Raw genomic sequence first — 12,531 nt, 5'->3', positions numbered from 1 at the left:
GCAGAGCAGTGTTAGCTCTAATGGCGGCACTTTTTCTGTTCTTGTGTTAGAAGCAGAGAGGTGGTGACAACCGAAAGTACCTTATACTCCCCCATTACACTGCATTTCGTCGCAGATGATCCGATTTGCCGTAAATGACACAGCCTTCACAGTATCGTTTTAGTGAATTGTTTGTTTGTGGCTTGTGTTCAAAAGTTTGCACACATATAAATATGTGTTTGTGTGGGTGTTTTTTTTTTTTTTTTTTTTACAGAGAGAAACACAGCACAGTTACCAACACACATTTTTATACAACACCTAATATTGAATATAATAAAGCATATTAATGCACCATATGTTGGAATTCATCCTCCTGCTTCAAAATATTTCCCATGTTTCCAAAACTGACTACTAAGATTTGGCAAGATATCCAAATCTGTGTTTGAATGTCCCATTTTTAAATATGCACAGTTGATCAAACTTCAATAAAAGGAAAAATACAAATCTCATCAAATTGTCCTTGGACTGAATGATCTGAGCTGCTTACTATTCATTAAAAAACTAAGTTGAACCTCCATGGACTCTATATTCGACAGCAGGTTACAGTAGGAAATGGTATTTTAAATTATCTATTATGTTAAGTTTATACATTTTGCAGACGCTTTTATCCAAAGCAACTTACAGTGTTCCCTGGGAATCAAACCCACAACCTTGCGCTGCTAACGCAATGCTCTACCACTGAGGAACACTATTATCTATTATTATTATTAACTATTATCGGTTATCTACCTTTTCATTTCACTCAGCTTATAATTTATGTGGGGATAACAGTTAATTATGGGTATTTATAATATGATGTTTCACATGGTATGTTAACGTTCTTATTTGCATATTTGCAGTGTCAGTGTCATTGACTTTGGTTGGACGAATGCAGCAAGCAACCTGTTTATATAATGACTTGCGCATCCTCTTATTTTTGCAGACTGTACACGTTGGGAACCGTAATGTGGGGTTTAGATTGCAAACACGGTGCTGCTAACCCTGCTTCAAAGCAGGTTTCATAACCCTGCTTCTAAATCACAAGAGTGTAACGTTCCTTATAAAATACATAGTTCCGGTTCTGACTGGTTGAGCTGCATTCAAAGCCATTGTAAATTCTAATCATACACCTTTGATCTCATTACAAAAATATTCCTGTGCCACTGCTCTACCAATCAGAATCAAAGACTGACATTTTTGGTTTTATAATAAAGAAATATGCCCCAAGAAGCAGTTGGTTACAGTGAATTTAGAACAGCTAGGGGCCATTGTTAGCACCTAGGCCTATACATATTATATAACTGAAACAAGGGATGTGATGATTCAAGTCTTGTTGAGATGTTGAGAATCGCAAAACATTTAGGACTGGTGTTTGTATGAATGTACAGTATCTCTGAGGGAAACTGACTGCTTTCAGAAAAGTTTAGATGCATCTCACCTCTGTGTAATGCATATTGCTGCTTACAGCCAGTAACCACGGAAGCACTATATCGCTGCTATCCATAAGCGCCACGATATGTGTGAAAGTGAATTTGCAGTCTGTCTGCTTTTATGTAGTTTCACAGTTCATAATTTCACAGAGTTAAAGTCAGACCATTGTGCTTTTGCTTCAAATGCTTTTTCTGTTCAAGGTGCATTTTCTGCTGGAAACCGTGGACATGCTGGTATTAAGAAGCGCTAATACTGTAACATGCCTTATCTTATGGAGCTCAAACGAGACCAGATACTGGAATTTTTCTCATTTACTCATTTTATTTTATTTTTTTACATTTTTAAACAATATTTGATATTTCCTCACGCACATACATCAACTTATACTCTCATAATTTATCCTAGACCAGTTTGCAGCATACATGAACTCGCATATAAGCACAATTAAAGAAAGAAAGAAATAACAAAACAACATTTTGACCAAAAAGCTCACAACACACAAAAAAGACTATGAATTGGATTCAGAATGATAATCCAAATGTAGATGCTTTATGGTGTGATGGATAAATACAAAATAAAATGATATAACTGGCATAAAAACTGTGGTATATTGTAAATATAATAATAAACATGAATCCACTGTGTATTCGTATAAAACTTTATTTAGCAGCGTCCTTTTAACATCGTGCCAACAACATAACATGAATAACATCCTCTCTGCCCCCTAACCCACTTTTTTTCACTGATTATGGTCACTATGGTGACGTTTAAACATGCCTAAAAAATAAGATGCACCACAAAAACGAATATAAAATCCATGAAAATAACACAGAGCATCTGGCCTTTTTCCAAAATAAAAGATAGTCATGGCTCAGCACACTTCTACCTCCACCTCTGTTATTTGTTGCAAAAATCCACCGCTCACGGCTCTTCTGGTCCAGTCAGCGCAAGGCTGTGCCACAGTGTTGTTTTGTGTTGAAAATGTAAAAAATATATATAATGAGCAAGTACATCATGAATCCATTTTCCAATCCGTGTTTTTGTCTTATCCTGAATCACTACAGTACACCTATAATAAGTGTTAATATTCGGACTGTTTTATTCTGGTTGGGGTCGGCAATGCTGCAGAGTAGCACTGTACCTGCGTGACTCGCAATAGATGTAAACAGAGAGAAGTAGCTCCGGCTACAATATTCTTCCGCCAGACGCGAGCGCCAAAAGTTACCAACTGCAGCTTTAATGTAAATTATTTACTCCTTCTTGTGCGGCCCGGTGCCAAATGACACACGGACCGGTACCGGTCCGCAGCCCGGGGGTCGGAGACCACTGTGATATAGGATTCAGAAGAGGGTGTGGCAAAATGGCTCGACAGCACCACCTATACTTATAACCTATAAATTCAACAGCCTTCCAGCTATGTTTCACGTACATGCACGAAAATTGGCACACACATGTATCACACCAATATCTACAAAAAAGACTCCTGGAGCAAAATTCTAAACCCAACAGGAAGTCTGTTATTTTTAATATTATGAGCAAATTTTGTGTAATTTTTGTCATTTCCATGCGTTATATTTTAAGAAACTCCTCCTAGAGATTTATTCAGACCAACACCAAATTTGGCTTGCCTAATCGAAAGGCCTTTGCGATGTTAAATTGCGAAGATCTTGAGTTTTCGTTTAAGGGCGTGTCCGTGGCGGCCTGACGAATTTCAATGATTCGCCATGAAAAATGAAGTTGCTTTAACTCAGACATACAATGTGCAATCTGCCCCAAACTTCACAGGTTTGATAAGACTCCTGACCTGAAAAGATTGACATGCCCATATTCAGTTATAGTCATAGCGCCACCTATTGGCAACAGGAAGTGACATATTTTACACTGCAATGAACTACTAGAAATTTTATGACATTAATGTCTTTTTTGTTGTCAGTCTAATCTAAAGGCCTGTGCGATGTACAGTTGCGAAGATCTTGAGTTTTCGTTTAAAGGCGTGTCCATGGCGCCGTGACAAAGTTGGATGTCTAGCCATGGGAATAAAAGATGTTATAACTCAGGCATAAAATGTCCGATCTTCGCCAAACTTTAAATGTGTGATAAGAGCCCTGGCCTGAACAGATCTGAAGGCCAATATTCCATCGGGTGTGGCAAAATGGCTCAATAGCGCCACCTTTACACCTTGAGCTATGCTTCACGTATAAACATCGGAACACACATGTAACACACCAATACCTACGAAAAAGCCACTTAGTGCCGAGGGCCCGTTCATCGCTGCTTGCAGCTTTAATTTATAATTACTTTGAACACAGCTCAACCAATCAGAATCAAGAACTGGAGCTATCCTCTTTATAAAAAGGGCTTTAGAACGACTATAACCTTAGGCTTAGGTGCTGTGTGAAAAGTCATAAGAAATGGTTCTTTTAGTAACTGATCACTGTTTCCGTTATGCGTTTTTATTATGCATGCAATATTCCATTATATCTTGTGTGGCAATCAAAACCAACTTCAAACTAAAAACAACCGCACAGAAGCCTCTAGAAGACCACAGTACTTGGTTCATATCTGAGATGCAGAAAACCACAATAAAGTGGCCTGTTGGTCACACATTATTTTCCTTTAAAATGATTCCCATTTGAACTTCCTCAGCCAGCTGCTGCCTACTCATTCTCAAGCTAATAATAACCTCACTAATAACAAACGGAATTTTTTAAATTGTGTAAGAATAAGACGTACTGGTCTCACGAGATCAAATCATGTTTAAGCTGTTTGGTTCAAGCTCTTTGTAGAGTTGATGTCGTAAAGTCAGCGGAGAGGTAAACAAAGAACTGTCAAGAACTGGTGTTTGTGTGAGAGGAAGGTGAAGGTTTTGTTATATGTCAGCAGAAAAAGGTCATTTGTGATTGCGTTGCAGATTGCAAAGAGAGTATGCTTTTTCTAATCTGTAGCATTTCATAAGACATCTTACCACGCAAACACACATTTGATCTGACAGCGGCTAATATCTATGTGATTGGAGGGGGGCATGGCTAACCACATCCTGTGTGACTGCATCTGTCTGAACAATGCACATCTGCACAGGAATGAACTGACTGTGCTCTTTTTCCTAACCTCATCTAGCATGCAAGAATTGTCCAGCAACTTATATTCAGTTAAATAATAAGACACCTTAACTTGAGAATTGGCTAAAATCAGCCGAGATACAGTATAAAGAATACTAAAATTAGTAAAGTACCACACTCTCTTTATTTGATCCACAGTATATTAATATTTTAGTGTGGAGATTTGAAAATATTTCTGGAAATAATTTACATATTTTATTCCAGTGTTGTTTTGGACCCCATTGTCTGTAATTGCTTGGGCATAAACTGCATAAATATCTTCTCTTGTATTCCACATGATAAATAAAGTCAAACAAGTTTGGAGCAATATGAGTGTGAGTAATGAAGACCCAATACATATTTTTGGCCGAACTATGCCTTTAATACATTTACATTAGCTTTTTGATTGTTTTTGTGATTTTTGACATTGGTCTCTGGAGTACTGAATTCTTTATTGAGAAATCAAAGAAAATTTATGCAAAGTAAACTGGACATTTCAATGTTGGCACTATTTTAATGTCTCTTGCAACAAATAGGTGCTGTTGGTGCTTATACATCTAAAAACGATAAAGTTGTAAAAATGGCTGACTTGGATGACTTCTGTACAATTTTTTTTCAGAAACATGAAACCTCAAAAAGAACAAGGAATGGTGAAAGACACAAATGCACATAACACCATGTTTAATACTGTCATTGCTAAGCTGATTGTTTTTGTTTTTCAATTGAGCTATTTTTACTTCCTGCAATCTGTTAAATAATCTAAAACCGTCTTTCTTCTGTCTCTGACATTTGCATATGATTATCGCTTTTCACCCCCTTTCTTGCGAGTCTAGCACAAAATGTTCAAATCGGTAATGAAACAGCTGTTGCCCTCCTCTTAATCATCATGAATGAATCAATGTATGCATATATCCACATAAAACGAATGACTGACAATATTTCTGAAGGAAAAGCAGTGGGTTTTCTAGGGCTAATCCATGTAAATAATTATAAAACAAATTATACAATAATTATTCCAGATTTAATAATTGATAACTGCCCATATTACAGAAGCAATGTTCCGAGATTAATAATTTAGTGGAGAACTATTGGTAATTTTTTTTACCTCAATTTTTTTTTTTTTTAAACAATTCACACCTGGCATGGTGGTCACATATATTTCAACACATCCAAAAGCTTAAGTAGTTCCAAAAATTCCAATACACTTATGATCAGAACTTCACACTGCTGTCGTAGCCTACTGTCATTGGTCTGTCAATGGGCGGACATAGTGAAGGTGACAGTATGACAGTAAAATAATTTAAACTAAAATCAGTCCTACACTATATAATGTACTGTACAATAGTATTTTTGATATTTATTATTTAAGCTGTAGCTGTAATAATTAGCCAAATGATGCAAAGCCAGGCTGTCATTATCAAAAAAATTAACCCCTTCAGGGTGAAAATGTCCTAATCATTTGTCCTGAAAATGAGTCTTTCTGGTGATCCCCTACGTGACATTTTTCTAACATACAGTAGTAAAGAATGAACTTAAACGATCAAAACAGCCTCAATCACATATTTGCAGATTTTGGTAATAAGGTCACATTAGTCTCATCATTCTGTCAGCTATATAAAACAGTAAAAAGAACCTACAAATATCGGCATCGACCCATCACACACTGCCAAACTGCAATCTTGTTGCACTAAGAAAACGCTCTCACATGACAGCCGTGGTTAACAAGACAGGAAGTCAGCATTTTCATGTGGGAGAAGATATGAAATTTAAAAAAAATGGAGGAGTGTACAACAGCGTCACACTGCTGAAGGAAACAAAAGGAGGAGAACTCAGGCAAGTGAGAGAGAATAGGTGAAGTCTGATAGAGAGATAAGCAGTTGTGAAAAAAACATTTGAAACTCCACAAATCAGCATGAGTTACTTTCTCCTCAAGACTTGGATAAAGTCAGTCTAAATCTAAATTCATAGTACGGAAAAAGAATACATGACATTTCCAAAAAAAATTAAAAAAAATAAATCAACGTGCGCATAACTCGTGAGTATAGAGATAAAGGACATTTAAAGGTGAGAGAAGAGACGTCTGAGTGAAGATCTGTAGCGATGGCGAACAGCTGGACATTGACGGTGCTCGTCCTCCTAAGTATCTTTATTGCAAGAAGTCAGACAAGAGGTGAGTTTACATATTTTTTTACATTAAATACTCGTTAGTACTCTTTAGTACTCTAAAGATACTCTTTAGTCTTTACTACACTGGTACGTACGTGGGTGATTTGGCCTTCTGATCTTGCATCATCTTTGTCTGTATCAATACTTTTCTGCTATTGTCTATTTCTGATGGAATATAAAACATTTAAAAGAGATCTAAAAAGTACTTTTTGTGTATTTGCTTTATGGTTAAAATCTCGCTTTGTTTAAATCAGTCAGTCAAAGTACTGAAAGTGTCGAGTAAATATGGCTTAGTAACCGTCACGTATTTGAGGAAATTCTATTTTTATACTTGCAAGGATATTTATGGTGGATGAGAATCCTGTTTTCTCACGGGCATGTGATGGTTTTGTGTTTTTTTTTCAGTCTGTGTTTGTTGCTATTTCGAGAGGAGATGCCATGACGAAGTGCTCTTCCTCTCTGGGGGGATTCTTAGGGGGGAGATGAGTTGTTGAGGTTTTTGAGGCTGACTGAAAAGGAACTGTAAATGTAGAACGAGCGCAGTTTATGATATCTGTGATGTGAGTGTTGACGATAATGCTGTTTAAGGTGGTACGGGATGGCAGCCGTTGATATAGGCCAGGTGTTCATACTCCATTTTCTTCAGAATCAGGCCTCGTTCATCTTGTGCTACAATAATGAAAACAAATCATTGTCTCATCTTTGGGCAAAACTGTACACCTCTGACTAACACTAACAAGATACATGACTAATAAATGTAATGGAGGCTACTACTAAACCTTTAATATCTTACACTGAATTTGGTGTGATGGAAATTAACTGTAAATCTTACTGGAGTGAATGATTGTGTTTCCATGTGCTGAGCCTCACATTAACCTGTTACTAACCTGCTGTGCCACTAACTGTCCTGTAGGAGAACAAGACACTGGATCACATCAGAATATAGATTCTGCACTTCAAAAACTCACAGGTCAGACAACATACGCTTTTATGTAAATATTTATGCAAATACACTGCCATTTTTAATTATAGGATACAAAATAAGAAGAGAAACTATTATTAAATATTTAATATCAATAAAAAAAAAACCATCTAACATGGTTATCAAAAAAGGGGGTTGTGCTTCTAATGCTTTAAAAAATAATGGTGACATTATATAATAAGGTTCAACTTGTTAATATCAGTTAATATAAGTTAACATGAATGAAAAATACTTGTAAAGCAATTATTAATCTTGGTTCATATCAATATTAACAAAGATGAATAAATACTGTAACAAATGTAATGCTCATTGTTGGTTTGTATTAGTTATTGCGTTAATTAACATGAACTAATGAACCCTTTTTGTAAAGTCTTACCAGAATAACATTGTTTTGTAAACTGTATCGATGAAAAGTACCAACTGTGTTACATCTCTCGCCAGAATAGAGCTGCAGTGTATGTTGTAGCTATTTTAGGGTTATACTGTAGAAGGAAATGACACAGCAAAGGATAAAACTAGTCTGGCATGGCAGGGAGAGATAAGTTTAGAGTATAGAGAAAAAATGACAAAATGTGTCACACCTATTATTTTAACATCCACATTTTATTTGAATTATATGTGGATAACACTTTAGTTTATATATATATATATATTTTAATTATTTTTTTTTTTACTTTGAGTAAACTGAATTTTTACTCTATTCCAATATGTAATCTAATTTTTTTTTTTGCAGTTTCTCAAGAGCAGATCTTTATTTCAGGCAGCGATGTGACTTTACGGTGTGGCAATCTCACTTCTGTCAAATGGAATGAATTAATTTATATAATCTGGAACATCAGCCTGCAGGACAAAAAATGTAGAGTTGGTGTGTCACCCAAGCTGGACGACACATGCAATGATGGAAAGAAGCTGGAAAACACCTCAGATGGAGTTTCTCTATTCATTCCCAAAATTTCAATTGAAGATGAAGGGCTTTACTTTTGTGATTTATCATATAAAGGAGGAAGCTATGCACTAAATGTGTCTGTAAGCGGTGAGTACAAACACAATTTACAATAAAACTATTGAAAAAGCTGTGAAAATGTTTGTAGTTTACATAACAGGTTAGGTTATGTACTTTTGCACTTTTTTTTTCATTGATAGGCTAGTTATGTCTCTCAGTGTTTCAGTGAACTACTGATGGCTTAAACTCATTACACACGCACACACACACAGAGAGAGAGAGAGAGAGAGAGAGAATTTAGAGCTAACAGTGAAACCATACCACACTGTATTATACTGATATCATACTTGTCAACTAAATTAATGTTCATTTTTGTTTTAGTTACCAATGTTTCAACCAAGCAGGACAGTGAAAACAATCAAAGGATTGCTGTCTGTAATTCCAAATATAAAATGAAAGCACCCACTCTTCATTGGGAACCTGCCGTGAACTTTTCCTCCAGTTCTGTAAAGAAGCTTGGGAGGTTTTTTATGCTGGAGAATAAAGTATATCTGCCAGAAAATCTCAACATTAGTGAGCTCACCTGTGTGGCCACATACACGTCTCAGTCCGGCTCTGTGCAGCACAAGAGCACACTTCTTCTTACAGGTGAGCACACTGTACATGAAAAGGAAATAAGAATTGATTTCATAAGTGGGTCAGTAGAGAATTCATGTTTCTTCAGCTACACGTGCTTCTACGTCTCACAGGTTAGATTTTATAAATCAGATTTCCTAGATAAGCTTTTGCTTTTGTTATTATTAGTTTTTAACCATAGCTTTGTCATTTATATTGGTGCTTTTCTAATACATATTTTTTTATATCATGAAAATTCATCATAAAAATAATGATTGCATTTTAAAAGAACTATCTAAAAAGAGAGTGTGAAATAATAACAGACCTCTAAAACTCTTCCATATTTATTTTTAACGTAATTTATACAAATGTTTACACAAAGACTGTCCCTCAGTTGAGGCATCACTTCACAACAATGACCAGAAATTCCCCCCTAAAAGTTTTATCAAAAGTCAGTGGACTTATTTAGGGTTTGATATGAAATATGAGAAGATGCAATGTGTAAAGAAAATAAATCGATGTAAATAATATATATAAAATACAAATCAAGGGATTTTACACAACACATGATTTGAGAAGTTTTGTATTTTTTTTTATTATTTTTTTTAAAGGAATCAGTTTTAACAATATTGAAAACTGATTATTACGAAGTAAACAAATAATCTCTCTTTTCAGGTTCTCAGAACTCAGATCCCCCATCTCCATGGAAAAACATTGCCATATCAGTTGGCTCTGCTTGTTTTGTTCTTGTAGCCCTGGCTGTGGTTTACAAACTACGCAGAAAGATTTATGACTTAAGGTGGGATCTTTTACTCCCTTCATTCACCGCTGTTGAGCTGAATTACTTTGCATAGTATGATGATTAATTAATAGACAAATACCTTATTGAGATCTGTTTGTCTTTGTATTGTCTTTTTAGTGCATTGAAGATGCTTTGCTGCAAATCCAAAACCTCAACACCAGCTGAAGACAGACCAGTCCAGGTAAGAAGTCTCTGTCGAACCCTGATTTTATACTACACCAAACTCCATTATTCACTCTATAGGGTGTCATTTTGAATGATTCTGTGTGTATCCATTGTAAAAGTGTTTTGTACGGCTCACTGAAGCATATGTGTGTGTGTGTGTGTGTGTGTGTTAAGCCCGTTGATGTTGAAGAGGTGGAACCCTATGCAAGTTACATACAGAGAGTCAATTCTATCTACAACTCTTCAGCTGAACTCTTCAACGCTTGAGAGAGAGAGACACTCGCTTTTTCATGATGAAACAGGATACCAGAAAAGATATGTCTGTGGTCAAAATTACACATGAAAAACAATACTAGTGGAAAATAGTCATCTGAGGAGAGCATCCCCAAAGCAAACAGCGCCTGACTGAGGAGCAAAAGTCACACTGACTCAAAAGATGAAAGGTGATGACAAAGGAACATTTGTCTTAGTATGTAATGAGGAATAACTGGGACATCTTCAGCGTCAGCGATATCACTAATATGTAGATTTTGTGGAGAAAGAACTTGGTTAGATATTAATCATTTGGTCAAATCAAATTTGTACAGATTTATATCAGAGTGATTCAAAAATCAACTTCAGACAATGGTTTTAATGATAAATACTAAGCAGACCCAAAGTGTAAAAAACCTATTTAATTTGCACATAATTAAAAGTATGTAAATAAACTTATTGTACTTTTCAGAATGGTGTATATCATATGTATAGGTATCAAATTGAATTATTTATGTGTGTGTGATCACAAAGTCACCAAGTTTCGTATCATTCTGATTAAGTTATGATTTTTAAATATTAAAAACCCATTTTCTTTCAGTCAAAAATGACCAAACAATACCAGAGGGTTAAATGAACTACTTTCAGCTTTCTCACATATTGGTAGTGTTTGATACCAGCGTGTATTGTATCTGTACAAACAGGCCCTTCACAACAGTCACAAATGGTCAGTGTTAAATAAGGAGTATTTGAATTGTATTTGAACAGATCCGCCTTCTCGGGGAGAATGTGTTGTGTGGTTGTTTATTATAAAAAGAGTAACCATGTGTGATTTCTGATCAAGCAAGGAGATACAGACCCTTGAGTAAAAACATCTCAGTCATTTGTCCCCTTAGAAGAAATCTCACAGTGTGATTCAGTGTTTAGAGGAACGATGTGGAAACTTAGGGGTAACCATACACCTATCTGATTTCTTGTCACTGGAAAGAAAAGATCAGGTACGCCCTCAGATATCACACAGATACTCCCGCAGAAACTGAAACTGGTGGGATGTCATCAACCTTTTTTTTGTTTTGCTGTGGGATTCCCCAAGCATTATTACAGTGTCATTTTTTATTTGTTCCAAATTTAGATCTCAAAGCTCTTTACCTTTGTTCTGCGATAAACCTCGATCACAACCTCCATAGCATCCAGCATGAAAACCATAATGCTCCCTCTAGTGGTTGGTTTTTTGGTAGCAAAGTCTCGTTGAAACACCGTATGAATAGTTGCCCTCAGAATGAGAATTCAAACAGCTGAGTAAAAATATCGATGGGCTCCAGTTCCTCGGTTAACATCTTATGAAGTGAAAAGATGCATGTTTGTAAAAAAAAAAAATCCATATTCTAGGAGTTTTAACTTTAAACTGTTATTGCCTTTAATAGGTTCACTTCAATGCTGCGGTGTCATCATTGCTATGGGAATACCTCTGGTGTGACAAATGTCTGAAGCAATTATACCCGCCAATATATCAAGACAAAATATATATATATATATATATATATATATATATATATATATATATATATATATATATATAAACTCGTGAGTCCGGTGGTTTGGTCAAATCTGATTCCTGCTCCAGAAGCTCTAAATCGATTCTTTCAGCTGCTGATTAGATGATGCATACTCTACAGCAGCCTCGGGCACTCAGTTTTTATCCCTTCTCTTTCTAACATTACCTGCTGCACTGCACTAATGCCGACAAGTTCATTTGATTTGGTGCTGATGCTTCCAACTCTTGTTCGTGTACTGTTTTTAGATGCAGACTTTGTGGAGTCCTGCAGCAGATGTTTTTGTTGTGCAATATGATTTTGGCGCTTTACCAAGCATTAATTGCCCAACTATTTCTTTCAGCTCCGCTGCTGTGTCAAGATGAAACAAATACATAGATGAACTCACAGATAAGTGTATTCTTATAGACAGCCTATATATTCGTATAGGCTTGGGCTGTAGAGTGAGCTTATGCTTTTAAGAGTCCTCTAGCAGATGCTGTCATGCATTAGTGTCTTGGCACTTC

At 36.0% G+C, this 12,531-nt stretch overlaps 1 protein-coding gene across 3 annotated transcripts; it reads left to right on the top strand.

Annotated features, from left to right (window-relative positions):
• The first annotated feature begins 6,320 nt into the window (after nucleotides 1-6,320).
• Nucleotides 6,321-10,927, top strand: LOC128019471 (cell surface glycoprotein CD200 receptor 1-like). Of its 3 annotated transcripts, none has more exons than XM_052605470.1 (7): nucleotides 6,321-6,717; nucleotides 7,627-7,683; nucleotides 8,456-8,728; nucleotides 9,020-9,286; nucleotides 9,929-10,052; nucleotides 10,173-10,236; nucleotides 10,395-10,927. In XM_052605470.1, the coding sequence occupies exons 1-7, from the start codon at nucleotides 6,648-6,650 to the stop codon at nucleotides 10,485-10,487; spliced, it is 948 nt and encodes a 315-aa protein (XP_052461430.1). In that variant the 5' UTR covers nucleotides 6,321-6,647; the 3' UTR covers nucleotides 10,488-10,927. The 3 variants fall into 3 exon arrangements, with proteins under 3 accessions (XP_052461430.1, XP_052461429.1, XP_052461431.1); XM_052605469.1 differs by having other exon boundaries at nucleotides 6,325-6,717; nucleotides 8,429-8,728; XM_052605471.1 differs by lacking the exon at nucleotides 7,627-7,683 and having other exon boundaries at nucleotides 6,333-6,717; nucleotides 8,429-8,728.
• Nucleotides 10,928-12,531: the final 1,604 nt, after the last annotated feature.

Source organism: Carassius gibelio, chromosome A9, assembly GCF_023724105.1.
Source record: "Carassius gibelio isolate Cgi1373 ecotype wild population from Czech Republic chromosome A9, carGib1.2-hapl.c, whole genome shotgun sequence".
Taxonomy (NCBI): domain Eukaryota; kingdom Metazoa; phylum Chordata; class Actinopteri; order Cypriniformes; family Cyprinidae; genus Carassius; species Carassius gibelio.
The sequence above is the reverse complement of the archived record's forward strand: the minus strand, read 5'-3'. Positions and strand labels throughout refer to the sequence as shown.

Excerpts from the sequence above, each read along its gene's own strand:
- LOC128019471 (XM_052605469.1), top strand. The coding sequence starts at position 6,648 with ATGGCGAACAGCTGGACATTGACGGTGCTCGTCCTCCTAAGTATCTTT. Across the intron at positions 7,684-8,428 it reads TGCACTTCAAAAACTCACAG|TTTCTCAAGAGCAGATCTTT; the intron begins GTCAGACAACAT and ends TTTTTTTTGCAG. Across the intron at positions 10,053-10,172 it reads AGAAAGATTTATGACTTAAG|TGCATTGAAGATGCTTTGCT; the intron begins GTGGGATCTTTT and ends TTGTCTTTTTAG.